Raw genomic sequence first — 26,535 nt, forward strand, 5'->3', positions numbered from 1 at the left:
TATCACTCGATTTTGATAAAAAAAAATTGATTCATCGTAAGTTTCAGTTTCATTTTGCAATCCTTGGATTGCTCGAAACTGAGTGAACGTTTAAAATTTTAGTAATTTCAAGTTTGTTGTGAAAGACAGGTTAGTTGAATCCATCTTCGTAAAGCAATCTGGCTTTACATCAATTTTTCTCGCATGCTATTTATTCACAAGATGAAAATTCGAGTAAAATGGAGGAAGAACTCAAGATAACGCTCAACAGTTTTTACATCTTTAACCCTTTATTAGGATGCAAAGAAGGAGAGGTACGTACGTAATGAGCAGTCCGGAATTTCGCTCTTCTATATAAGCTTACTTACTTGGGTATTTGGGTTTGTTTTCAACACTTGAGATCTTCTGTGTTCTTTTCAATAGAAATACACGACGAATGAGGCACAATGGTGTATTTTTCGGAGTTTTGCCTTTGTTTTGATCCTACACCTACCTAGCAGTACTTTATTGAGGATGAGGTGTAAAAATAATTGAAAATTCCAACATCTCCTCTGTAACATATGATGAACAAATTGTGTGTTGAACATAACTGATACAGATGTATGTATTTGTTTCATTTTCACAGGAGGATAAAAAGATCTTATTTTACTATCCGGCGAAAACAGATGTTACCACACAAGTGAAAAATGTCGGCTTGAGCGAAGCTATTATTAAATTCACTGAGTAAGTGTTAATTACTTTCCACTAGAAGTTCGATTACTTATCAATTGATGGTTTGAGTAGGAACACGAACGAACCTAGAAATTAATGTTCAAAATCATGCCTTGAATATGAAAAGTGAAACATTAATTCTACGCGATTTTTTTCAGAAATTTCATTTCCAAAGAAGAATGCAAATCTGTTCACATGCTAAAAACGAGGAGGTATTTCTACCATCCGGAAGGCGACTGTTGGATCGTTATGGTAATTTATCTAAACGCGGTTGATTTTCTTATAATCGACTTCTCACGCAGCTTATCGATGATTTGATTTTTGATTTTTAGACGATCAACGTTCCTTGCATTTCATCAAAAAATGGATTGAAAGATAGTTCATACCGCAGTGAAAATATTCACGACGATGTGTATCATTCTTTAGTAAAACAAGCCTATGAGATGTATAAACTATTCGTTGGCCCATTTTCATCGTTTTTGAATAGCGATCAAAATGGAGTACAGATACTTAAGACCAAGCTGCAACAGTTTTTCACTCGGGTTGGTATATTTTGTTCAATTTAATTGCGCTAGTTATGTTTTCTCTGACACAAATTAAACACGATTAATCAATTTTTGCAGTATTTGCCAGTATTGAAAATTGCCAACTGCGATATTATTGATGTATTCGAAGGCATGCAGTTTTTACCGCTTGATAAAAAAACTTATTTACATGCTCAAAGTTTCATGAATCTATTCCAAAGTACTTTCGGTGATGAAATACATTACGCTATGTTTCTAGTTAGACAACATTTAGTCTGGTGAGTGAATTACTTTTTTGTCGAATACTGTGCGCTGATTTTACTGTCTATTTATTTATTGAATTTTTTTCTTCAGGAGCAATATTGAAGGCGAGAGCTTACGAACTATTTATCGATATCTCACTACAAACTTATTATCCTCTTTTATAAATAATAGTAACACGAATGATGCCTCGGAAGGTTCTTTTACTCATGATACCACCGTTTCTCCGGAGATTACCATTATCAGTGATTCTAGTTTGGGACGGTAAGAAAATTATTTCGACGTAACCGAAGAATATCTGCTACGATAAGTTTAATTTGAAGGCATTTCTTGTTTGGTTGCAGATTCATAACGTGTCCGCCATTCTATTCAAATAGCAGTAATGTCACCATGGGTAAAGTTCCTAAACTTTTCATTAAATGTGGTGATAAAAATATCGTGTATCAATTAGTCGTCTATAATGTCCTGTCTTCGTTCATTTGTATCTTCATTCCTGGTGAGAATTAATTCTTCGATGCGTTCTTTTTCCATCACGATATCGGAGTTTCTGAAAAATGTGACATTTTTTTCTGTTACAGAAACCACTGAATTATCAATGGATTTATTAAAACATTTAGAAAATTTTTTCAAATTGAAAATGATAGCATTCTCTTCGGAATTATGTTTGCAAGTGGATAAGAAACGTTCAACTGCCAAAAATGTCTCAAATAGTGGCAATTCTTTCAGTTACATTTACTTCAACAAATTGAATCTAGCCCAGAAGAATACGATACGTAATAATAAATCTTTCGTAACACCGGAAATATTATCTGTGCTGAATGATGTTTGTTTTGATAAAAAAAGGTAATGGCCGATTATTCTGAACTTGAATTTATCCAAAATATTTATTAAATTAAAAATGAATTAAACTTTCAGAAGTGATAGTGCTATCGGTGAAACAATCTTGAAAACGTACGATGATCATTGGGTTGTTGGTCAGTTCTGCAATGAACGAGAATTTTACGTTGTGACACAACAGAAAAACACAACGTTGATTGAAATAAATGGTAAATTTATCCTATCCGATCGTGGAATTCAATATTATTTTCGATATTATATTCACGCATGTGTATGAAATTTTTCTTACAGATGAAATGAAGAAAATTTGTGAAAAACAATTGAAGAGTATTTTTTTCCACATATAACCAATTTGGATTATTCGTTTATTTTGTTCTACATATTTCAAAATTATTTTTTTTTATTATTCACTTATTTTGATTGAATTCGATTCTCGAATTAAACCACGTTTTTATAAAATAGTCCAAGTCATTACGCAAAGTAACAATACGGTTCATAATTTGATATAATCGCTGATATTTTATTTAGGTATTTAAAATTTCTTTTTCTTTTCAAACCATAAACTGTGATATTCAATTTTTAAATTTACTTTTTTATTTATTTCGTGTTTCATTTTAATAGTTATTCGTTTCACGGATATATTTTTTTTTACATTCGATGTAACCAGCTGTATAAGTGAAGTTACGCGCTAATACAATAACCTTTGTTTTATGATATGATTAAAAATTACATACATAGAAATCTTAATTTGTTTGGTTAGAACAAATCCATGAAGAATGATACTTCGAGTCGTTCGACAAGTTCACAAATATGTAATTACTGATAACTTTTTATTAGGTAATTCAAGATCATAACATCGTGGTATGCAAATGTATAGGAATTGAATTGACATAGGTACTTGTTTGCAGTACGTATGCAAGTTTTATGTTTTTCGATAGAACTACTATAAAATGAATTTTACGTTGATCTTGTAATGCTTTAAAATGGTTTTCAAATTGTTAATAATCTACTAAACAACAAAATGAATTTCATCTACGATTTTCCCGATAAAGAGTCGAAATAAAATAATTAAAATGGTGTTGGAATTAAAAAGCTTGAGAAAAAAAAACAGTCTGTGGTAAAATCGAGCTACAAAGCGGTTTCGTTTTTATCGAGAATTAAAATCAGTTTTCCATGTCTTCGAACCCAGCTACTCCATTTTCTGTGATAATGAGCCGATCGCAAAGCAATCCAGCACGTGTAACTGGCCAAAATCGATACAGTAGCGCAACCGAGCATGAAAACTACCCATAATTTTTGCTTTATCTGCCAAAGTGCAATAGGTATGTTAAAATGAGTGTAATGAAGACTATTTTGATTCGATTGATTTTTTATACGCTATCCATTTACTTCAAAGGTATTCTTCGATAGACTGTACGAGGTAATACGAGGTGTTTCTGAACAAACCGCCAGAAAACCATAACCACAAATGAACACGATCGGTAGGAAAGTGACTGCCAGGACCATATCTACTACTAGATCTTGCGCATCGTCGAAATTATCATCGTCAGTGAGCCATCTACGAATTGAATCAACTTTGGAGTACCTATTAGGGGGAAACAAATATTATTCAAGATTGATATAGGTACATACTGTGATTTCGAGAACATTTTTTAATTTTAAATTTACCTTTCTATGACTTTGACAGTATAATTGAAACGGCACAATTCACAATACGTGGTTCCTGATCGTTTCAGCCATTTTTCTAGACATGATCGATGTATGTGTGCCAAAGTACCCTTACACGCACACGGAGATATCAAATTTTCTTTGGTTTTTATCTCATTTAAACGACATATTCGACATATTTTTTCTTCTTCTAATTTTAAATCGGTTACGGAAGGTCCTATCATGGGCAAATTATTAATAAGAGGATGAAAACCCGAAATTCAAGACTACCTACTCATCATTTTTTACATAAGTACCTAATATAATGAATATTTTGATCGCTTACCTTTAGAAGAATTTCTACTATGAGGATTATTCTTTTTCGAGGTTACCACTTTCTGTTGTGATCGATTTTGGCATCTGAATTTTAATAAATTTCGTTCCCCATCGTGAGTGGTACTTCCTCTACCGACAACACCGTTGTTAATTTTTCTTATGACACCCGTTAGCATTTTGTTCAACCAAAAATTTATTTCATCTAATTTAAAATGCACAATTAGTGGAAATTTACATACTTATTGATAACGTTGTTTTAAAAACTAGATGAAGAATTTTATCACCCACTTGATCGTAGAAATTTCCTACTTCATTGAATTCGAAATATATGTAAATTAAAATGACTTATTTTTATCAAAAATTTTCTCTAAATTTCTCACATTAGTGGAAATTTTTCAAAATTATCAGCAACAAATTGGTCAATTCTTGAAGTAAAATTAGATGCAACCAAATATTTCAATTTGAATCAATTCCAGCTTATGACGTCATGATGAGTGATAGAATGAAGTAGGTGTATCCCATTTTGTTTCATTTTGAGCTCATTTCAAGGCACTTGTTTGTTATTCATTCAAATTCAGCAAGTTCAATTTGAAATAAAATATCACTATAAAATAATATTATGTTCCACTTTATTGATCTTAATTTTTTAAAAGTTCAGATTTTAAAAATTAAATTATACGATTGAAAATTGATTACCTAGGTAGGTCAATGCTTATTTATAATATTATTCTGCACACGTACAAATATGATATGGCATCATTCTCTCGTCAATGATATGTGAGTACAAGATTGAAAACTGATTTTTATTTTTATTTTGTAGGTAATCGGTTCGATGTGTTTCAGCAAGTTCTAGGTACCGATGTACTAAAGTACCTGCCAATCTAATTAAGTTTTTAAAAACTTGGCATAATCAAAAATAAATTATATCTAATAGGTAAGTACCTATAATAAGCTTGAAAAATAAGTAAAAAGCCTAAACATAAAATGAATATTGCAAAACGATTGCTTACATTAGTCAATAAGTACATATTTTCACAAAACAATTTAAGAATACGCTTATTTTTATTATTGTCTGTCATAACAGGTAAATAGTTTAATTTAGTGTAACTTAATATAAAAATTATTTTTTAAATTAGGTAAGTAAATTTGTCCAAGAAATTACACGACAAAAAAACAAATAAACCAGATGACTAGATAAATTGTAAGCCAAGTTTATGTTTTTAAAAACTACAAATATTTTTACGGAAAAATTTTCCCTTCAAAAACACTAAAAAAAATGCTTAGATATTTATTTATCTTTTACAATTACAACCGAAAAAAAATAAAAGAGTTGTCCAATGTGGGTAAATGGCCAGAATGGATTTTTAATAAAAATTACTTCCTTCATCTTGTATTAATTGAAAACTCGTTATACGTACCTATTTTAAAAGCTACCATATAGGAAGCATTCTTAAGTAAGTATCTACTTATTTCACAATATTAAAATTGGCAATCAAAACAAAAAATAAATACAAAGCAATGCCCCCCCCACCTATTTACCCACTTGTTTTTAGAAACATGCTTACACATGCTTACATTATGTAAAAAAAAATCCCCAAATTATTTGGTAGGTAATATTGGTAAACGCTTACATGCTACATAAGTACTTATAGAAATATTTTTGAAGGTAACTCACAAATTATTTAACAATATTATGTATTTTAAAGCTAACATCTAACTACCAAAATCTATAGCAAAAATAAATGATAAACTTTTTTGGCAGACTATTTGAATATTCAGTCATGTAAAACGCACAAGAGTAGCGATTTTTTTGACCATAAAAGTCATAGTTACACATGAACACGAAAATTATTCATTGTTAATAAGTTAATGTAAGTAAGTATAAAGTATACAACACAGAGATCGAAGATTTTAATTTCGAAATAGCCATGTTTTACACAAGCCATTCCAATTGTTGCTGTCGTCAAACGCATGTCGCTCCGTAGTTTATTGTAGCTGCTCGTGCTTTTAAGCTTTCTGGGTTTTTGGAACTAATCATCGTTGTTGTGGTAGTTGTAGTAGTTATAATATTGGTGGTTGCGGTTATACTGTAATCTTCGGATGGTTTTAACATGACGCCAAAACGCTGTAAAAAAATATTCGTTCGAGTAATTAAAATTCCTGATGTATTTTTAAATACCCACATAATTAGATAGGTAATCCAAATTTCTTACTTGTAGGTATGGTCCTGGTGTGATACAGAATAAATAAATCATATACGCTGGAATACAAAGTATCGAAGAGGCTGTTAGAACCCAACCTACATTTATGCTCCACTCTGGATACGTGTATTCACCAGCGATCATTTCTTCATAGCCGAGTAAAGAGAACACAAAGATCACCTGTAGACAAACGCGTTACAGATTCAATCAGTTCGACATTTTTTCAAAAATTCAGCTAACGCTTGGTGATAATAATTTACGAAAGAACGACACATTTACCAATAAAAATGTCGGACTTATATAGGTCCAACAAATTCTCCAAAATAATCCTGGTCTGTGTCCAAGCATGCATTCGACATCGCGAGAAAATTTTTCGACGCCGTACAGCCAACAAACACCAGCAGATTCTACAAATACTACGAATAATATCGATAAACCGGGTCCGAAAATATTCAAGAGATTCACCAAATAATAGCCTCCCTGGAATTCAAAAAAAAAAAGTTTTATTAAAATGTTTAAATGTTTACTCTTATGTGAATTGAAGATTTACTTATTTAATACCTCTTCGTAAATAAATAGTAAATTTTAAAAAAATCCTTCCTCGGCAGTTAATAAGCATTGACACAAAATGGAGGGGGCACCAAGGGTGGTGGTATAGGTCGAATTTAAAAAATAAGGCCATATTATTGTTCAGCACCTTTGTTAACATGTTAGTCAATGTATCGCATATTTTCCCCTTTTTTTCAAAAATCTTGCCCCAAAATTGGAAAGGGTGACCTTTTTCAATGAAAATTCCCGTTTTGAAATGAAATTCCAAACCAACATAAAAACTGATAATTTTGAATGAAAATCGTAATCAACCAAAAATGAACAAACCGGTGTTTTTATGCCTTCAAATCTACAAGCATAGGTATCCGTAGTATTTCAAACATGTTAATAAAATTGCATAACCAGTTCGCCGTAAATACGCAAGTTTATTCTCTACTGATTCCGTCATTTTCGTTCCAAACGTTCGTTCTGCTGATGGGAGGGTAGAAGCACAGTAATATTCACATATTTTGCGAATTGCGGTTTCTAAACAAAAGTTGCCGGTCTTCGAAGGCTCATATCTCAAGACTAGTTGGATCTGAAGCAAATCTGTTCACGGTATTTTAAAGCGAATATGTAGATTCAATTACATATTAATATGTAATTAAAATTTGAAAAATTTAATAGGTACCTACTACCTATACCTACTATAAACTTTCACATTGCAATCTTAACTTATTATGATAAATCATTTAAAAATTCAAAAAAAATTCAGCGAAGACCTATTTCACTTTTTAAAAAAAAAGAACTGGTTTTCAAAGTGATAGATAATTGTATCTCTAAAGAGAACACAAAAGTCTTCAATGATTTAATTTCAAAAAAATTGAAAATGTGGTAGCATATCTATCTCTTGATTGCAAATTTGAAAATGCTGAGTTCAAATATTGACTTTTTAAAATCCCTCCACATTGATCCCCTCTTCTTCCCTTCGATGTTGTCAAAATATTACAAAATTGGAAATAGTAAAGGTACCTATCACATAAAATACACAATTTTTTTCAGTCTGTAAGCTATTTTTTTAAATTACACTTAATTATAATGCTCAAATTGTGATTTTAAAAAGGCACACGAATAGCTTACAAATTGAACAGGTACTTCTGCACTTGAAGCTTGGTCAAAATTACATACAAACTTTTCCTTGGGAGTAAAAGGAAAGGGAGGGAAATGATAGGAGTGACTTGAAATGATACAGATGTTTTATTTGTTTGTGTCCCCCTTCCTCACCACCCACAAAAACCCTATTAATTGGTGTAGTTTTTTGAGAAAAACTTTCGATCTGTTCACTTAAACCCAATATTTTCCACCATTTTCATGATTCTAAAAATAAGCTCCTGCGTAGAAAGTTTTTAACTAATAATTAAAATTGATTTTTTTTTCTCAATTTCAGATTTTTCATTCTTAAAAATCGACTCTATTTCTAATTTGTTTTTATTTTGAATTTTAAAAAATCAGCAATTTGAGATCGTTGATTTTGAAGACCACTCAATTATTCAGATTATCTAGTGGCCTCGGATCAGTCGGATTAGGTACCTACCCTGTAGGTAACTAATTTTTCACATGTCACGCTACATTTCCAGGATTTTTCTGTACTCATTTTTAAAATTGAGAAGGGAACCTGGAAGAATTCTAGAAAGGCATCAAGGAATATAATCCAAAAATGAATGGATACCATACTCAAATATTCAGTGTCTCCGAATAGTTAAAAAACGAGACGTTGAACGTAATTTCTGATTTTTTGATTCTTTCTCAGTTCTCTAAAGGGCAGAAGCGAGGATTCATTGAGGTCCAATTGGAAAAATATGTAAATACCTATTTGAACTTGGTGCTTTTAAATTAGTACCTAAGAATCGATATGACATTTACTTATGGAATTTGTTTTGAATTAATTGATACAAACTGAAGACCCTTGTGCCTTACAGTGGTGTAAAAATTCAATCTTTAAAGTTTGTGTGTTGAAAAAAGAGTAAAAGAAGAGTCTTTTCTGTAATTTTTTTCAACTTTTTTAAACGATAACTTTCAACTTTTGTAATTTAGTCTGATAATGAAAAATCGAGTTTTTATCTCTCATGTTCAGCTTTGGGTTTTCAAACTTCAATCAGTGATTTCAAAGCTTCCTTTTCTTCTTTTAAAAGACTCCTAAACAGATTTTCTCCTAGTTTAAGAAGTTTTGAGGTATAATAAGTTCTCTTATATTTCGTCAATTTTTACCAGTCACAAATATGTAGGTAGTTAGGTACCCCTTCTCGAATGGTTAGAAAGGAAACTGTGGTCATTTTATTAGACTATTCGATAGAACTTCGTAAAAAAAATTCAAAACACCAGACTTCATTTCTGATTCAAGTTAATCTTTTGCAATAGATCTCCTTGCGATTCTCACTGTATTTACGGCAAACTGATTATGCAAATCTATTAACATATTTTCAACATTGGTCGTCCATATATTTTTCTGACGAAATCTAGATCTTTTAGTTCAGGTAGAATTGAAAATACATTATCCCCCTGTTCAACAAGTTGTAATAAAACATTGCATCGTTCAATCTTTCTTCCTCTCCTCTGCCTCACTCACACTCGAGGAAAAAACCAAAACATTTGGAACCGCAGGCTACGCCGCAACATGAAGAAAGTTCTGCGCCAGGAGCCAATTTTCTCATTCATCTTTTCTCTTATACGTAACTGCAGGATTGGATACGCAGACCTATTTAATAATTAATAAATAATATCAAACAAAACGCCATCTCAGGCTATAATAACCTAGCTAAGAATTCAACCCCACCCTATTTGGATTAAAGTCCCTCACCCTCCCTGATGTGTAATGTGATTTTTACACTTTGATTAAATAGAGGAAGGATAAGGAAAGATGTCCGCAAGATGAAAATCTTTACTACTACTTGTAAAATTAGATACAAATAGGGTTAGTTTCATTAAAAGTCTTTTAATAAGAACATTCAAATAGGTATAGATGAAAGAATTCATTTCACTGATGTAAGAAAAAGAAACGTAGCAGGTATTTGTATTCTGAAAAACAGGAATTTTAAAATTATTATACGTGCAGCCAGCCGGGGCGATAAATAAATATTTGAAAAAAAGGTTTATTCTAGCAAAGGTTCTCATGTTTTATGGATGCCACTTTTAATTCAACGAATCGTTTATACACTTTGAAAAAGAAAAAGTAGGAAAGTTGAAAGCTTTTAACTAGAAAAATCATCGGAGCGCGCAAGCTATTTAATTTCCTCGTCTTCGCGTCTTACCTACTCGTACCTTGTCATTTTGGTTTATTTTTCGATCTACAATATATTTCTATTGGCTTGAAATGGCATAGATGAAAATTATAACGCCTAGTTTTTTTCATCTACCTACATATTTAAATTTGAATTGATAGGCAGATATACATTTTTACAAGAGTAATGAAATCGGTACCCCACTGATTTTATTGTTATTTTCATATAGGGAGCCCATTTGAGTGATACCTATTACATTATTGAAAATTTTGAGTTTTACCTATCTACTCGTACACTTATTTGATTCAAAATTTTGAGAAAATATTCACTCTCGACGAATACGAAAGTAAAAGTGTAGACATTACGAGCAGGTTGAAGGATACGCCAACTGTAGATACTTATTTTGTAAATTTTTACTCGAGTTAAGTGAAAAAAGCTGTTTTGTTAGCCGAGTAACCGGGTCATTGAATACGATTGATTTGATTTAATTTAATTTTATCCAAGATAGGACGAAATGTGACTGACAAGCTTACATACCCGCGACATACGCTAAGTTGTTTATTCTTGTAGAAAATCTAACACGAGAATCGTTTTATCTTTTTGTTTCAACATTACTCGTACCTACTCTGATACGTACTGGAGATGAAAATTTTTGAAATTTGTTCTCTCAATCAGCTATACATACACCATAGGTAGGTGATCTCGTAGTTGTACTTACGTATGTGGTCGTAGGTAAAGCACATATGTAAACGCCGAGCAGTAGAACAGCTACGAAAATCTCTCGGTGTCTTCTCAAAAGCCTCGGATATTCGTCGCAAAGCGCCGTTACCATTGCTTCTAAGCCACCAAATGTGCTATCTAAACCTGTTGAAAATTCGCAACGTTAATTACCCATTTTATTCTCGAATTGGCAACCCTGCGATAATTAATAATTTTCTTCGTTGTTCTCTTACCTAATGTAATCAACATCAAAAAAAATATTATCGCCCAAAACACCGATCCAGTCATCATCGCTATCGCCTCCGGATACACTATGAAAACCAATCCGGGACCTTTCGAACAGAAAAAAAATAAACTAATAAGCTTTGAATCTGAATTATCTGTAATTACACATGAATTAAATCACCTTCTAGTCCTACATCGGCAACACTTTTTTTCTGCACATGAGCCATGTATCCGAGCACGGAAAATATAACGAAACCAGCTAGAAAACTCGTCAAACAGTTTATACTGCTGGTTATTATAGCGTCTCTGTGAGAAAAATAAACCAATAAATTTAATATTATTATCGACGAGTAGGCCTAATTCGAAACTTTTCAATATTATGGTCATGCAAAGGAATGATGAAACGGAACGTCGTCGCGTCGTTTCGGCACGTTTTTAAATTATTAAAATCAATTTCTTTTCGGTATCTTTTTTTTGTTTTTGTATTTTTTTACGAAAGTTTTTTTTTTAGACAATGTTTGAGATGTTTTTTTGAACAAATTTTCAAGTTTTTGGGGATAAAATCAACGTCGCTGAAAAACAACAGATATGTAAATAAAAAAGCTTTTAAAAATACCTACCTAATTATTATTTTCAGACGATTATCTGCTGTCGAGTGGAATAAATATAAATATTTGATCGCAATGAGAGAGCGGAGGCAAAATTTCTTTTCGAATTTTTATGAAAATTTGCATTCGTTAGTCCTATAAGATGGCTAATGTGGAATTTTTGGAAAATATTTGGAATTTGTCCGATAGGAAGTTGCTCTTGAAAAATTGATATCTACTCGGCTTTCAAAAATTTCCTTTTTCTCTTGTAATGTCGAAAGAAATTATTTTAATGCAATTAAGAATAAGACCTTCAAAGTAGGTAATGAAATATTCAATCCGAAAATCACGTATTCTAAAGCAATTTGAAGGGAAACTGAAAAACGTTATGTTAGACAGCTCGCAATTCAAAATTGGCCTATGAGACCGGTAGCATTTATTTCTAAGAGGAAAAAGCTAGAGAGATGAATGAAGCGGCGTTGAGTAAAGAAAAATAAGGGCTTTCAAAAGCGACCTTGAAAATTTCCGGCCCATGCACAGGGTGTCCACAAATTGAAAAACCGGTTTGGTCAAAAAATGCATACCGATTTTTTTTGGCGCAATGTATTCTACACACCAAGGCGACAAAAACGTGATATGAATCTTTTGAAACCGGTTCATTAATTTGCAACCAGTTAACAAAAAATACTCAAAAATTGTAGATAGAGAAAAAAGCTTGAAACAAAAGTTGTAGAGCGTGAAAAATCACATAATTCTGTCTAATCACATTTTGAAACCGGTTCATTGGTTCGCATTCAGCGACCAGTTTTTGACAATCACCTAAAAAAAGGAGATGGAGAAAAATGAAAAAAGTTTGAAACAAAGTTATAGAGCGTGTAAAATTAAACCACTTTCGCTGATCGGATTTTGAAACCAGTTCATAATTTGCAACCAGTTATCAAAAATTACCTAAAAATTCGAGATCGAGAAAAAAACTTGAAACAAAAATTGTGGGGCATGAAAAATTACACAATTGTGTTCAATCACATTTTGAAACCAGTTCATTGGTTTGCATTTAGCAACCAGTTTTCAACAATCACCTAAAAATTGAAGATATAGAAAAAAGCTTGAAGCTTTTGCTGATCAAATTTTGAAACTGGTTCATTGAATCGCAGCAAGCCATCAAAAGCTACCTGGTTGCAAGTTGATTAGCCATTTTCAAAATCTTATCAGCAAAAATGGTTCAATTTTTCACGCTCAACAACTTTTGTTTCGAGTTTTTTTCTCTATCTCCCTTTTTTAGGTGATTGTCAAAAACTGGTTGCTGAATGCGAACCAATGAACCGGTTTCAAAATGTGATTAGACAGAATTGTGTGTTTTTTCACGCTCTACAACGTTTGTTTCCAGCTTTTTTCTCTATCTACAATTTTTGAGTATTTTTTGTTAACTGGTTGCAAATTGATGAACCGGTTTCAAAAAATTCATACCACGTTTTTGTTGCCTTGGTGTGTAGAATGCATTGCGCCGATGAAAACCAGTATAAATTTTTTGACCAACCGGTTTTTCAATTTGTGGACACCCTGTGCATGGGTCGGAAATTTTCAAGGTCGCTTTTGAAAGCCCTTATTTTTCTCTACTCAACGCCGCGCCGCTTCATTAATCTTTCTAGCCCTTTCCCCTTAGAAATAAAAACCACCGGGCACTACTTTTGTGTCATTACTGTATATTTTGAGAAAACTCTAGATGTGCTTTTCATGAGAACTTTGAATTTTTTAATCGTTCTGTCTAATGCACCTCTATTCTATCAAACAAAAAGTACCTAGATTCTGTCATCGTTTACGACCTCCCATCTCCCTTCTCAATTGGCCTAGAGAATTTGAATTTTACCAGGACATTTTGAGGCAACACTAAATATGCAGTTTGTGAGTTTCAATTTTTCAAGTTACCTATAGGTATATTTTTTTTTTGAAAATGTGAACCGAATTTTTCGATTACCCTGTGTCTAGCATTTATTTTTCGAATTGGAAAATTTTGTTCAAAAATTCTACAGAACCTGAAATTTTCTAGCACCTAATAATGTGAATTTTTATGAATACCTACCTAACATTGATCTGATTATTTTTCAAGAGAGTTAGGTATAAATAATTCTGGAAAAAAGTGAAATCCCGTTCCTGAATGTTGGTGTTTATTGAGAGCTTAATTTTCGGTACCCACCTATAACATTAACTCATATAGAAAGTCGAAGTTTAAATCTGTGCAATACTGCTGATTTTTTTGCGCAGGGAAAGCCCAAACGATTGCATATCCCACCTCCTCTACTTCCGAAAAAATTAGCACACTTTGAAGCAGAAAATTTTCATTTCTTTCCCATGTTTTGCTTGGTGCTTAATCTAGACTGAAAAATTCTATTTTATAGTACGTTAGAAAATCTGATTTTTGATTCATCAAAACTGTTCCAACTTTTTCCCCCGATACCTATATCCAATAACTGTCTTGCTTCAATAATGGTTTCAATTTTTGAGTTCTTGAGAAATTACCGATTTTTCATTTTCAAAACAAAGTTGTTTTTTCGCTCTAGCCACTACACAATTTGGGGTTCACAATGAGCCTTCTCCCGTATCACATTACACATTCATTATGCTAAAATATCAAGAGATGTCATTTCTGAAACCATCGAAATATTTTCATAAGTATACAGTGGTGTCAATTTTTTTGAGTGCTATACCTATAGGTCATTTTAAATCATGGGTGACTTCCAATTAAAAACAAAGGTCTCTGCTTGTTTTGGTCAAAATCCTCTGACATTTTTCTTTTATTATGATGCACCTTAAAAAATACACCAAGAAAAATACTTCGATTTCGATGGTGAATTTTAATAAATGATTGTCCATTTTACAAAAAAAGTAAGTATGCATCAGCTATTATATGTTTTTTTTTTGTACGTACACAATCACACATATCCATTACCCCTCTAGTTTTATATTTCAAAAACATCCGTTATAAGTACATAGAATCACATAGCAACAAATTACATATGTCAACAGATGGCATCAACGATAGATTTATTTACAAAAAGCGAGAAACCTAGTTACCGGTGCATCGCTAGGTGCAAATACCTACTCCCATGCTACATTTTCGTAAAGCTGTAAATGTAATTGACTAAAACGATAGGTATGAAAAAATACGTGTCATTTAAAACGTATTAATGCAATGACCACGATAGAATTGTTTTGTAAAAACACACTCGTAGTTACCAAATCGAAATTGATTTCACAAACGCAATCAAAATACAAATCGTAGGTACCTAGGTAATTGATAAATAGCCTATTATAAATACCTGTAGCAGTTGTTATTAAATTTATTGTAACTTGACAGCGCTAGTAAAGTACCAAAACCAGGACCAAGAGAGAAGAAAATTTGAGATGCAGCATCGATCCACACCTGTAAAATATTTCAAAAAAAAAGATATTTGTTTGATCATCAAAATTGATTATTCTTTAGTTGAATCACATTAGATAGGTTTCGGTGGGTACCATAATCGCTAAGTACGATACGAGTATTACGGTACCAAATTGGGTTTTTCAACATGCTTTATAAAATTTCAAAGTCATACTAACTTTTGAATTAGCCAATTTATGCCATTCTGGTGTCAAGTAATATTTGATGCCTTCGCCTGCCCCTGGTAACGATATACCTCGAATTAAGAGTATAAACAGAACAAAATACGGAGCCAACGCAGTAATCCATACAGCCTTGAAAAAATAATAAAACAACGCAACACGTTAAATGAAATATTTGCCAAATGCAGGTACACCTATAGGCTTACATATAAAATTCATCTCGCGATGATGATTTTCGTAGGTAAAGAAAATTTCAAGGTGAAATTCAGACAGGTAGATCGAGATACCTGCTACGAGTAGGTATTTTCTCGAAAACAAAACTCTCATCGCCAACCCTTTTCTCAGCTACTCGTAACACGAAATCGCGGCGCGCCTAGATAAAACGAAAGTTTAATGCGATGAAAGTGAAAAAAAGGAAAAAATAATGCAATTCAGTAAATTGGAACGAGGGGATGGGATCGTTTATTCGAGCCGCAGTCGTTATCGTATCTTTTACGATAGCGTACTCCGAATAACTAACATTTATAGTTTCTTGTTTTCTAAAACATTTCATTATACAATGAACATACCTCATTAGCACCTTTATTCACTGATATATGGATACTACATATTATACTCATCGCAAAATGCTCGCACATTATTAGAGACCAGCGTAGCGTAGGTACCAAGTACCTGTATGGGGGTGCGCTGGCCTTAAACTCAAACTTTTCTTCTCTCTCTCAACATCACAAGATACGGTATTAAATTAAAATTAAACTGATTGATGAAGAGTGATACATCGAATCGATTCGTACGTGTAAATTTAAATTTACACGCCTCGCACCTTTAGAAATTGAACCGTTTCAACGTACTTTTCCAGCGCTCTTGACGCCTTTCCATAAAGAAAAGTACACTAGCAAAAATACGGTGAATACGCACAACGCCATAGACCATTTTATAGGACCGATTCTGTCAAGACCGTCTGATTTGTACCTTTCTAAAACACTTCGCCTGAAACGTACATCAGATAGGTATTTTATTAAAACCGTGAGTTTGCACGAATTTGCCTCATCGGCAATCCATTTTAATCAATTTCTTTCGCCACTCACTCGAAAAATTCTTTAGCAGGACTGGTTGTATTGAAATCGGTAAAATTCGCAGTGACCGGCGAACAAAATGGCGTATTCCAACTATTCAGACACGTCGTCCATGGTAATTCGGATCTCATGCTGGCAAACAGGTAGTATACCGCCCAACCGATCACCGTGTTGTAATACATACCCATGTATACATCTAACAGGCATATTGCATATCCCACTCCTGGATAAAATTACAGAAAAAATAATAATAATAAAATGTTAGCAACTAGATAATATGAATTATATGCAATTCATCATTCTCAAGGGAAGATGCAATAACCTACATAAATCAGAACAGATGAGAGTGGGCATCACCTCCCCAATCACCACCCTTCATCCATTGAAAAAAATACCTAATGATAGTCTCTTCTTTAAGGAAATTCTGAAAAATCATGGACTTATTTTTTGCTCGAAACTTGATCATGAAAATGTCATTAATAGGTGTAGATATAGGAACTCTACAAAAATTTTTCCCAGTTTTCAAACGCCTTACAAAATTTTCAGCTATTCGTTGATTTTGCAGTAACTCGATCACCAAAGATTTCTTGTAATTTACGTAGATTTATCAGAGAATTACCAAAAGTCACCAAAAATTACCAGTAATTTACAATTCACCGAAAATTACTGATACCAAATACCTAATTAATTTGTCGAAGAATACTGATAATTTTTCAACAATTATTTCGTAATTTAGGTACCAAAAACTAACTAATTGTAAGTAGTAGATAAGGTACCTAATTCCATTTAACGATGATCACAATCACCCACATTTACAAAAAATAACTTAGCCATCGTGTAGGTAATTTACGAAAATTATGTAGATCAGACAAAAATGCTAAAGAAAATAATTGATCAAATTTTATTCCAAGTTTTCAAAAATTGGATACTTAATTCAAGTTTTTAAGTCTCACATAATGTAAAGAATTGAAGACGTCATAGCAAAAAGGACATACATACGTATGTGTGAAAGTTGTATTTTGAGAAAAAACTGTTTGAAAGTTTGAGTGCTTATGAAGTTTAGAAATGTGCATATATTTGAACATGGTGACGATTCTGTCTTATTTTCCTACTATCTAACTATATGAAATGCTATGCACCATCAGTCTGGAGGAAACTGTGTGTCAGCGGTAAGCGCTCAAACATTTCGAATTATAGTACATATGTCCTTTTTGAAGCGAAAAATTGGGCAATTTTTTTTTGATTTAAAAATGTTTTTGAGCAAATTTTTGGATTTAAACCAGGTAAATAATGGTTGATAACACAAAATCGACCATGAGTAACCCATTATCTCTGAAAAAGTAAATTTTTAATCGACTTCGCAGTTTTAAAATGGCGATATCTCACTGGTTTTTCGACTTTGTGAAGTGGGGGTGGTCTCATATGATAGAGGAAGGTCTGAAGAATAACAATATGGATTCGTCTCAAAAAGAACATATGTGTCATATATACCCCTTTTTGTTATGACGTCTTCAATTTATTTATATTTATATAGCTTGGATCCTTAAAACTTGGACAAATTATCTACATATACCTAGAAAAAATTGGCATAAGATTGTTTGAAGAAAAATGGGTCAAATTCAGGAATTAGAAAGAAAACACACGCAATTTTTTTTGTATAGGTACCTATTCGTAATTTTTCGACATCTTGAGGAAAAGTCGAAAAGAGGCTTCCCGACATGACTTGAATTCATCCTAAAATTTTTAAAGATCATTTTGGGGCAAAGGAGCAAAAAATGCAATTTTTTTCAAGAGCTATTCTAACCCACGTGTTGAGAGGGTGGGAGATGAATTAATATACTACGAGTACGTAAGGGTAGATGCACCAAATATGGACCACTTTTTTTTGAAGGATTGCCACTTGAAAACTATAGGGGGTAGAAACCTCCACAAAGGCTTAAAATGAAGTTCCATCCTTCCACTAACGCTGTACAAAACTTCAGGGGCGAAGGTCAACTTTAAGTACATTTATGTTTTTTTTATTGTTGGGCGACGAGTGTCAAAAATGACGATTCGAAATTTTGGACGCTTAATATGGACCACATATAAAATTTTAAAATAAACGTACTTTCACATTTTTCAAAACGTCATATTTATTTGTAGAAATTAACAAAAAAACGTATTCTAAGCAGTGCACTGTGCAGGTTAATTTTGAATATTTTGTAAAAATTTTTGAATGATGAGTGTAAAAATGACAGTTTAAAATTTTGGACGCCTAATATGGACCACCTAAAGAATTTCAAATTAACATATTTTTACTATTCAAAACATCATATTTATCTGCACCAAAAATGTCTGTTCATACCTTCATTTTTAGCAAAAGCTGATCACTCCAGCAGAAACAACGTCCTTTTTTGATATTACAAACATCAATAACATTTAGAAAATTACACCACATAATTATATGTTTTAATTAATGTTGAAAAACATACTAAAAATTTTTTCAGTGTCTCAAAACAGTTTTTTTGTCAATTTCTCAGCGAGTTTTGACCTTACAGTTGTAATTTTTATCTCGTTCATTTTTTTGATGAAAAATACATCGTAAAACATTTTTTCCTGGCAGATTGTGCTTATTAACGACGAGAACAGGCGCTGGTCCATATTGCGGACTGGTCCATAATTGGTGCCCTTACCCTTATATGAGTTGATTTTGCTCAAGTAGGGACCGAGATGAGGTGTTCGTTGGAAGCAGGAAGTTTTCAATTTTATACAACTCTAATAGGCTATAACCTGATTTCTTGCATTTTTTGTACTAGGTCTTATAAGTAAGTTGAGAAAAAGAGGGAATTAAGAAAACAAAATAGCATCCGATATTGAATTACACCGCCTGTTAACATCTAAGAATCGTCAAACGCACCAACACTGGCGTTCTTCGGGTTGCTACCTCGTCAGATACGAGTTTAAGGCGGTGTACGGCGACTGACACACCCTGTATACTATATAAGAATGCTAAATGCTTTTAAAATATTAAGAATACAATCTTGTTGTGTAAAACATGATACATAAAATAATTAGATTGTAAGGTAGATAAAATAATCAAGTGGTTTCGTCGAAGCACGAATAATTTAATTAAAAAAGGTTTTTCAGGGCTTTGACAATACACCTCCCCTATAACCGTACACGATAAAACCAGAAAAAAAACCGCTCCATTTCCAAACCATTTCCAATTTTAGAATACTCGCCAACGTTTACATTGAGCGCTATTATATGTATTAAATTTTAATTAATTAAAAGGACAGCGAGCATAATATGCAAACAAAGATGGCATTTTCTCGGAACTCATTTTAATGTAGTTTAAAATGCAGTACACTGTCATTTTTATTTTACACTTACTATAGAGGTAGGTAGGTACCTAATTCAAAAGTCGACAATACTATGTATAAAAATTTAATCGACGAAATCGGTGACAAATATGTTCATAATATGAAATTAATTAACTTAACCCGATGAATTCTTTCAAAGACGAACAAAAAAACTGATAGCGAGATAACTAAAGTGTAAAAAAAAAAATTCTGAAAAATCAACGTAACATGACACGTAGAAAATCTTTAATAAAATAGAAAAAAAAAACCTTTCTATTTGTCGAAGATCGTGTTCAATTGACTCAATCATTGTATTCTTTAACAATAACTTTTGAAATGCATCGCAGCAAAAAATGAAGAAAAAAAATATCTATCTACGTTTGTATAGTCTTTTCGCAAGTGTGATTTAACTAATAAAAACGACCAAATTTTTCATCTCGATTAAAAATACCTATCGAAGTAATTAATTTTTTTCTTATAAAATAACGAACTGTAGGCGATTTTTTTTCTAGGCAAAAAATTACAGATTTTAAAACCATAAAAAATTTTACCTATATTTCACACGCGTCAATCAAAAAACATTTTAAAAACAGTTTTTAATTCGTGTTTTGAAAAGGTGCATTAGATATACTATAGGCTGATGAATATACAAATGTAGGTATAGTATCTTTTACGAAAGAAAACATCAACTGAAGTCGTGTTGAACAAGGCGACAAACTTGGCAAACATAATTAATAACGTCGAGGAGTACAATATTGAAAACAGAAATCAATTAGGTTAACATTTGATATTCTTACTTATTCGGAGGAAAGTCTAGAAATTAAAATTAATTTTATATTATTTCTTCTCGTGAAATAGGAGCGTACGTATATTGAGCGAGAAGTAAAATTAAGAATACTATTGAAGGCAGATTAACCGTTTAAAATTACATTATTAAATATCGTAGTAAAATCTGTTATCGCCTTTCGTGTTTCATCTTGATTCCGAATTCATATCGCGGAACATTTAACTAGATTATTTGCTTTTCGAACCGCGAACCCAAAACGTAAAACCGCGAACCTTCCTTTAGACGAAATAACCGAAATAAAATAATTTCTAGTTTACAAATATCGAGTTCTGTAGTAAACCACATTTGCATTCTACAAGATTCGGTTTTGGGCATGCCTACTTATACCCAAGGTGGCAAAAGAATATAGAAATGGTTCATTATGAACTTGAAAGCTCGTGATAGATTTAGTTTTAAGGTTAGGGTTGTTGTAGGAGCTACCTACATTTCAAGATACTCGGAAAAGGGATATTATGTTTAAGATACTTAAAAAAGAGCCACAGTTTACGAAACGATTTCAAAAACTGAGCATATTATACAGGTGTCCACAATCTATAGCGTCTGATACAGTACCTACATATTTCATTCTATGAGATGTAAAAAAAATGAAAGTCCGAATTTTACGTGTTCTTTAAAAAGAATAAAAACAAGTATTGACAAATGAGATAAAAAAGATATTTCAATAAGCCCATATTGTACGTTAGGAGTTTTCTGGAGATCTTTATTTGTTGGTAGGTATGTTAAAGTATTCATTCATGAGCTGAAACCACTTGCCAGATTAATAGTTTCTTTGATGCGAACTGCTCAATATAATATGTACTTCCTACTTTTTTTGTTGTTTCATTATTGAAACACTGCATCAATGAGAGGAATTTTTCACGAGGAAATGCAAAACGAACGAGGGATTAATTTCACATTCGATGAAGTGTAATGATTTTTTAAAAGACGAACATCTACTTATAGGTATGTTTGTGATTAGCTAAATGTGAATACCTACAATTAAATCTACAGAAAAACAAGTATTTAAAGTACGTAGGTAAGTATAAATAATTTTCAGACTATGACTTACCCTTTAATGCTGGACAAATATGCTTCCATAACGTTAAACACCCACACCTATGAAACTGTCCTAAAGCTAATTCCATATAAAATAAAGGTAATCCACCGAACAGGAACATCAGAGACCATGGTATTAAAAAAGCCCCTGAAACGAAAAATGATTATGATCTCAGTTTGAACCGTTTTCAGTATTCTAGCAGTGATGTGCATACACTATGCAATAGGTTTTAAAAAAATTGGCACATTCTTATAGGTAAGAAGAGTGGATGGGTGACAAGTTCGCTTGCATTCAATAATGAAAAATGAGCATATATCTAGCCATAGTTATTCTAACAGAGTGCTCGGGAAGTCAATAAAATTGAATTTGACAGGTCAATTTGCTGTGAATACGATTCATTTTGGAAAAATACGTCAAATAAATTGCCTAACCAGTTTACCGTAAATATCAATTATGTAGTTACCAATTAAGTTCTCACAGATCTTATCTTGCAAAGAAGATGCAAATGTACTTCTGTGGTGACATTTGAGAGCCTGTGTGCGACTTCCTTCTTCTGATCATCTCGCTCATCCTTCATCTCTCCCCTCCAACTCAACTCATGGTTAAAACTTTTCGGAGAAGGTCGACTTTCTACAAATACCCAACTTCAGAACCTTATTCAAATAAAATCGATTGAAGTTGAAGTGAATCATTCTACATAATTTTGAAGTTTATTGAAAGAATATTGAAAATCATGCTTTGAGAATTTTAAAAATTCCAAGTTGAATTTTTTTGTAAAACTGTAATTTTCAAATGATTACCGAATGGGACAAGATTGAATGTGAGCTTCGATCAGCTTTTTTTTGCACGAACACTAATTTAATTTTAAAAAGTACATAACATGTATAAATACTTTTGTTTTATTTTCAAATTGATTAAGGATATTTCTATGAAAATCCAAAAAAACGATTTAAAATGACGCATTCCTGGCGATAAAATAATGACTGATATACCAGGCAGAATTTCTTCTTTCTCCGAAATTATTTGTTGAAAAAACCTAAATTTGAATAGACAAAGGCATTAATCCGATGATAGATTCTGTAATTTTATTTGAGCCTTATTCGTAACATTTTTCAAAAACTAGAAATACCACAATTATCAGATCACATTTTAAATGTTGATTCTTATGAAAGTTCAATATGAATTTTAATAAATTTCTGTTAAAAAAATTAAGTAGGTTCAGTGTTTGAAGTTATAAATTTTTTCAAACCAGCTGTTACACTTGAATAGTGAAAATTTTGTACACTGTGCCTGTTGCATCTTCTATTATTGTAATCCTGTATCAATTTATTGCTCTAATGAATATTACAGCCGAGAAATTCCAGAGTATATTTTTTACGAACTGGAACTTTCGACATTTTTCTCAAAATTTTATCATTTTTGGGTATGGATTTATGCTAAAAGTTTAATTACTCATATAATTAAGCTACTCATTAAGTTTGCTCAAAAGCGAGGGGAAAGCACATTTCAAAATTTTAGGCCTAGATAGCATCAAAAATTTAACGCAGGTATGAAACTTCGTAGTTCGTACATACAAATATATTTCAACTTCTGAGAATTTTACTTAGGTAAGGTTTACTTTATAATCCCGGTTCAATTTTATAAAAATTTAAAAATTAATCAGATAGGTAAGTACCTACGTAGTACGTACCTACCCAACTAATATTTTAAATTTACATGCGCATAAGGGTTTCATTTTCCATCTACGTTAATCGAATTTTGAAAATAAAAAATCGCCAATCTAGTAAATAATTCAGGAAAGAAAACCGAACAAATATTTATTCTCAAACTCGCGTGAGATTAACAAATTAAAAATCTCGTTTCGAAGCTTTGAATAAAACAGCAGCAAGCTAAGCAAAGGAAACAATATATAAAATAGCTATTGTCGTATTAAAAGGTGCGGTATTGCCATTGCCACTGCCATTGGTACTACAACAAGGGCACGATTTGATGGGAAATTTGATTTCGTTCGCGTATCATCATTTTCGTGACAACAATAACAAAGCCGCACCGAGCAGAGTACAACTTCTGGTAGACTGTCTTGATAATGCGTTATCGCAATTGTTGTTGTTATTTTGTTATTATAAAATATATGTAACTTACATTGGAAACTACTAAGCGTATTACAACTACGACGAAGAGCAACGACAAATGGCCTCTTATTAGGTCTTTGTATATACACGAAGGCTATTCATTAGCCTAATCTCGAAAATGTTTAGCTCAAGTTTTTAAAAGGGTGACCCGCGTTAAAAGCAACAAGTCGCCAGTCTACGACATTTTCACTATATTCGGTCCTACTTTCAATCCTTTTTATTTCTCCTTCGTTTTATTTTATCATACTAACTTCTTGTCACTTCTTTTTCTTCTCGCAGGTATTCAAATCCTTCCAAATGAACATCGAAAATGCTTGATTTTTCGGCCTTTCTTGTTCACGAATTTTTTTACGTAAGGTACGAGTAAATATTTTATAATCAAAACTAATACCTGCTTTGTTTTGTTTTTTACGACGGTTTCACAATAACCTTTTTTTTTTTTCAATTTTCATGTTTGTTTTAAATTTATATTAAAGAAACTGAGAAATTGCTAGTTGAAGTGTTTTTATTAATATTTGTGTATTTTTATTTGTATCATGATCATATTTTTTTCGATTCACTTATTATTGAACAATCATCTGCGTACAATTAAATAAGCCTCACACATGTTTAGAATTTGATATGGCAAATTTTAAAAAGTTTTGGAAAAGTCAGCGCAACAATGCGACATCGACACAACTTCACTGAAGTGAAATATTAAAAATCACCATCTTTACTCTGCAATAAGTTTTTTTGTTTTTTTGCAAGCAAAGAAACAATACTTGTACTAAAAGTTGATAAACACCAACAATCGAAGTCTCGAATAAATGCAAATAAAGTAGGTAGCATCTGAGTTAGAGACTTTGCGATGCAGATTAAAGATAGAATGAAATGGAATAAAAAACATTGATTAAGAATCACAAAAAATGAAATGTAAAATTAAAATTGTAGTTAGTAATTAAAAGATCTGTTAGAAGTGTAAAAATATTTCAGCAAATATATCCACATTGCTAAAGAATATACTTCATAACCTAGATAGGTACCTATCTATCTACCTGGGTAAGCTTCTATGATCTTTAATGTTTTAATTCATCCGTTAAAAGACGCATGTATGTAGTTAGGTAGATTTAACGAATTCCTGAATACATCATCGTTATACATATACGAAAATGTTTTATATTCTTACGAAGAAACGTACCTATAGGTATATACAGACTAATAAAAGCCTAGTTTGTAAGCTTTTGACGATGTATTAAATGGAATATACTCACCACCTCCATTTTGGTAACAAATATAAGGAAATCTCCAAACATTTCCTAAATCTACAGCAAATCCTATGACGGCTAGAAGAAATTCCACTTTTTTCGACCACGTTTCTCTGGGTATTTCTTCATCGTCCGAAGTATTACTGGATCTTTTTGTCGTTACGATTACCATCATCTCATTACAAACATCTTCTTCCAGTTCCGATGTTGCTGCGCCTTTTTCAATTTCACTCTCTATACCTTCGTCCGACATAATTGGTCTTTGTTTTTCTGCTAATTATAATTTAATTTAGATTAACATTAGGCCTATGCTAAGCTATAGGTACCTACGTAATTTCTAAATCGAGTTTCGGAAAAATTTTAATTCGTTTGAATTTGTTTCTGAGAAGTGGAAATCACCAAATGAAATTTGACTTTCATTGCAGCGTTGTTTTTTATTATATTAACTCGTTCTTTTTGCGTCGTTTATAAAAAAAAAAAGAATATTTTTTAATGTTGGACCATAAAACCTGTCTTTTATGTTCTCTCTTTTTGGCGACAGAATAGACTTTTACAAGAAGAAAAAAAAACACGAGCAGGAAACGCGTTTAATTTTAAACAAAACTATCTTATTACTTACTTTGAAAAATAATGAAGGTTTTTTTGATATGTCTAATTTAGCTTGCTCTATGAACAATATGAACGATTCGGAATAATGAAATAGCTAGATGTATTTTTCAAATTCATATAGGTAGGTAGGTAGCCTTCTTGGATGAAAAATTTTCCAGTCGGAATTTCAATATTGCTAAAGTAGAATACCTATCTATTAAAATAGATTAGAATATTAACTATTTAAGTCGAATAATATAGGCGCATAAGTGAGATAGGTGCGCGTCAACAGACTGAATTTGATTTCTATAAAGTTTCTGAAATGTGATTTCACGGCTAAATGAATCGATTTCAAATATAGTTTTGGCTCGTTGGTTTAAGTTCATCTCATGTATAAGTAGATAAATAACACCTAATCGGAATAATTAAAGCAAACATTCGTACAAAAATGAATTTGTACGTTGATGGGTACCTAGCTATCTACATCTGTGATGAGGTCTCCATTTTGATGTGATCATTACGAAATTTAATTACAGAGCATCCTGACAAACTTTTGCCACGCTTCGAATCTATAGGTAGAGGAGCATAAAAAAGCGTTATGCATAGATGAACTTTTGCCTAAGGGCCTTCTTGGGATCTTAGCATACTGAAAAAGAAGAGAAGATTTTTGAAAATTTTCAAGGAATTAATTTTTGAGTACCTACTACCTACCTACCTATACTGATTCTGCTAGCAAAAAAAAAAAAAACATAAAAAATTAAATTCGATTTGTGGGCTATAATATTAAAGAAACTATGAGAATTTTCAGATTTTTTTGTTGGAAAAATTCAGCTGTAA

At 32.1% G+C, this 26,535-nt stretch overlaps 3 protein-coding genes across 5 annotated transcripts in view; 1 reads left to right on the top strand and 2 right to left on the bottom strand.

Annotated features, from left to right (window-relative positions):
• On the top strand, window positions 1-6,677 carry Ccz1 (vacuolar fusion protein CCZ1). 2 transcript variants are annotated; one of them, XR_010556355.1, is made up of 13 exons: window positions 1-293; window positions 605-702; window positions 849-942; window positions 1,023-1,232; window positions 1,314-1,492; window positions 1,569-1,739; window positions 1,799-1,971; window positions 2,054-2,318; window positions 2,391-2,521; window positions 2,604-3,634; window positions 3,709-3,936; window positions 5,116-5,229; window positions 6,515-6,677. XR_010556355.1 is itself a non-coding variant. In XM_065346166.1 (10 exons), exons 1-10 carry the CDS (start codon window positions 219-221, stop codon window positions 2,657-2,659), a joined length of 1,431 nt encoding a protein of 476 aa, XP_065202238.1. In that variant the 5' UTR covers window positions 3-218; the 3' UTR covers window positions 2,660-2,912. The 2 variants fall into 2 exon arrangements, 1 of the variants encoding a protein (XP_065202238.1); XM_065346166.1 differs by lacking the exons at window positions 3,709-3,936; window positions 5,116-5,229; window positions 6,515-6,677 and having other exon boundaries at window positions 3-293; window positions 1,820-1,971; window positions 2,604-2,912.
• LOC135832733 (E3 ubiquitin-protein ligase MARCHF3-like) lies at window positions 3,126-4,862 on the bottom strand. Its single transcript, XM_065346172.1, has 5 exons — window positions 4,584-4,862; window positions 4,306-4,497; window positions 3,981-4,197; window positions 3,702-3,897; window positions 3,126-3,617 (listed from the first exon to the last, which is right to left on the bottom strand). The coding sequence occupies exons 2-5, from the start codon at window positions 4,469-4,471 to the stop codon at window positions 3,441-3,443; spliced, it is 756 nt and encodes a 251-aa protein (XP_065202244.1). The 5' UTR covers window positions 4,472-4,497; window positions 4,584-4,862; the 3' UTR covers window positions 3,126-3,440.
• The window catches only part of LOC135832724 (sodium-dependent serotonin transporter-like), a 24,937-nt gene continuing 3,306 nt past the window's right edge, over window positions 4,905-26,535 (bottom strand). Inside the window, exons 2-13 of one of the 2 annotated variants that reach the window (XM_065346163.1) lie at window positions 25,117-25,380; window positions 21,747-21,881; window positions 16,523-16,733; window positions 16,286-16,424; window positions 15,432-15,566; window positions 15,152-15,255; window positions 11,429-11,553; window positions 11,256-11,354; window positions 11,021-11,166; window positions 6,776-6,976; window positions 6,509-6,676; window positions 4,905-6,420 (exon numbers count right to left, since the gene is read on the bottom strand). In XM_065346163.1, the coding sequence (XP_065202235.1) occupies window positions 6,259-6,420; window positions 6,509-6,676; window positions 6,776-6,976; window positions 11,021-11,166; window positions 11,256-11,354; window positions 11,429-11,553; window positions 15,152-15,255; window positions 15,432-15,566; window positions 16,286-16,424; window positions 16,523-16,733; window positions 21,747-21,881; window positions 25,117-25,363 (1,872 nt within the window). In that variant the 5' untranslated portion in view covers window positions 25,364-25,380 and the 3' untranslated portion in view covers window positions 4,905-6,258. Of the gene's footprint in view, window positions 6,421-6,508; window positions 6,677-6,775; window positions 6,977-11,020; window positions 11,167-11,255; window positions 11,355-11,428; window positions 11,554-15,151; window positions 15,256-15,431; window positions 15,567-16,285; window positions 16,425-16,522; window positions 16,734-21,746; window positions 21,882-25,116; window positions 25,384-26,535 lie in introns of both variants that reach the window. The other variant, XM_065346162.1, reaches the window with a different exon arrangement.

Source organism: Planococcus citri, chromosome 1 (assembly GCF_950023065.1).
Source record: "Planococcus citri chromosome 1, ihPlaCitr1.1, whole genome shotgun sequence".
Classification (NCBI taxonomy): Eukaryota; Metazoa; Arthropoda; class Insecta; order Hemiptera; family Pseudococcidae; genus Planococcus; species Planococcus citri.

Coding starts and splice junctions, on each gene's coding strand:
- Ccz1 (XM_065346166.1), top strand. CDS start 219: ATGGAGGAAGAACTCAAGATAACGCTCAACAGTTTTTACATCTTTAAC. Junction 1,972..2,053: donor CATTTGTATCTTCATTCCTG/GTGAGAATTAAT, acceptor TTTCTGTTACAG/AAACCACTGAATTATCAATG. Junction 2,522..2,603: donor AACGTTGATTGAAATAAATG/GTAAATTTATCC, acceptor TTTTTCTTACAG/ATGAAATGAAGAAAATTTGT.
- LOC135832733 (XM_065346172.1), bottom strand. CDS start 4,471: ATGCTAACGGGTGTCATAAGAAAAATTAACAACGGTGTTGTCGGTAGA. Junction 4,198..4,305: donor TAGTAGAAATTCTTCTAAAG/GTAAGCGATCAA, acceptor TGCCCATGATAG/GACCTTCCGTAACCGATTTA. Junction 3,618..3,701: donor TATCGAAGAATACCTTTGAA/GTAAATGGATAG, acceptor GCACTTTGGCAG/ATAAAGCAAAAATTATGGGT.